This window comes from Nicotiana attenuata, unplaced genomic scaffold (genome assembly GCF_001879085.1).
Source record: "Nicotiana attenuata strain UT unplaced genomic scaffold, NIATTr2, whole genome shotgun sequence".
Taxonomy (NCBI): domain Eukaryota; kingdom Viridiplantae; phylum Streptophyta; class Magnoliopsida; order Solanales; family Solanaceae; genus Nicotiana; species Nicotiana attenuata.
In genome coordinates this window covers 79,536-81,003 of record NW_017670277.1, presented here as the reverse complement: position 1 = coordinate 81,003, position 1,468 = coordinate 79,536, and the positions used below count along the sequence as shown (strand labels likewise).

Here is a 1,468-nt window from a genome sequence, read left to right as displayed (position 1 = left end):
GGGGTGTGCATTCGAATTGGTTTATCGATAAATCGAATCGATTATTTGTTATCGGTTTATCGATATTGGTTTATCAATTTATTGATTTCGATTTCGATTTCAAAATTTTCCTTATCGAGTTATCGATTTCAATTTTGTCCTCTTCGGTTATCGATTTATCGATAAACCGATAAGATATACTAAAAAGACAAATATACCCTTGTTCAATAATACCCTTTCCTTTATCTTAATTCCCTAACCCTATAATCGGCAGAGCAACTTCTCTCAAGTATGCTGGTTGATTTCTCGTAGGGTTTCAGGACTGTACCTAACCAAATGGCTCCAGCTAAAGCTGATCCGTCCAAAAAATCTGACCCCAAGGCACAGGCAGCTAAGGTTGCCAAGGCCGTCAAGTCAGGATCAACCTTCAAGAAGAAGTCACAAAAGTTAAGGACAAAAGTTACATTCCACCGACCCAAGACTTTGAAGAAAGATAGAAACCCCAAGTACCCTCGTATTAGTGCACCTGGAAGGAACAAACCTGATCAGTATGGGATTCTAAAGTATCCCCTCACCACCGAGTCTGCGATGAAGAAGATCGAGGACAACAACACCCTTGTTTTCATCGTGGACATCAAGGCTGATAAAAAGAAGATTAAGGATGCCGTGAAGAAGATGTATGACATCCAGACAAAGAAGGTCAATACCTGACTACAATGCATTGGACGTTGCCAACAAAATTGGAATCATCTAAACTAGTTACCTGTTTAGAATTTTACGAGAATTTAAAATCTTGGATTTGAGTTTTTAGATACACTTGAATGGAAGTGCCTTCTATTTTTCATTTTGAATTTTGTGTTTTAGAGACATGTTTTGTTCCGTATAAGAGAAATCAACTTTATGCTGCAGTATTTCTTTCTCGAAAAAAGTCCCTAACCCTATTATTTGCTCTACCCATTCTTCAGCGCCGCTTTTACCTTTCTCCCTCTCTCCCGCGAACTACAAACCCAGCAGAGAAAGTGAACCCCGGCGAACTCCGGCATACTCTGGCGTACTCCGGCGACTTCAATAGTACGTTTCTCCCTCTCTCTCTGGCGTACACCAAATTTTCTTATTGGTGTAATCGATAACCGAATCGATAAGCCTCAAAAATCGATAAATCGAAATCGAAAAAATTAAAACCTTATTGAAACGATAACAATAAGCATATGTACAAATCGATAATCGATAAGTAATTATCGTTAAGGGTCAAAATCGAATCGATAAATCGAATGCACACCCCTAGTTATGTCTTTCGTGGGTAACGACAGAACCGATGTAAAATGATCGTCGACGATATTGTTGATATAATGCAGCGTTCAATATTATTAATATTGACGAGGATCTTGAGCTCAAATATGTCATGGAATTTGAACAGATAAATGATTGGCCAAATGAAAAATACGCAATGAAAATTGACTTCACCTAAAAAATGTGAAGTTGGACGGAT

The 1,468-nt window shown here is 38.3% G+C and overlaps 1 protein-coding gene across 1 annotated transcript; it reads left to right on the top strand.

Annotated features, from left to right (window-relative positions):
- Nucleotides 1–249: 249 nt before the first annotated feature.
- Nucleotides 250–830, top strand: LOC109237129 (60S ribosomal protein L23a-like). Its single transcript, XM_019403392.1, has one exon. The coding sequence runs from the start codon at nt 316–318 to the stop codon at nt 688–690; it is 375 nt and encodes a 124-aa protein (XP_019258937.1). The 5' UTR covers nt 250–315; the 3' UTR covers nt 691–830.
- The last annotated feature ends 638 nt before the right edge of the window (nt 831–1,468 follow it).

Bases quoted from the DNA above. Each gene is read 5' to 3' on its own strand.
- LOC109237129 (XM_019403392.1), top strand. From the start codon at position 316: ATGGCTCCAGCTAAAGCTGATCCGTCCAAAAAATCTGACCCCAAGGCA.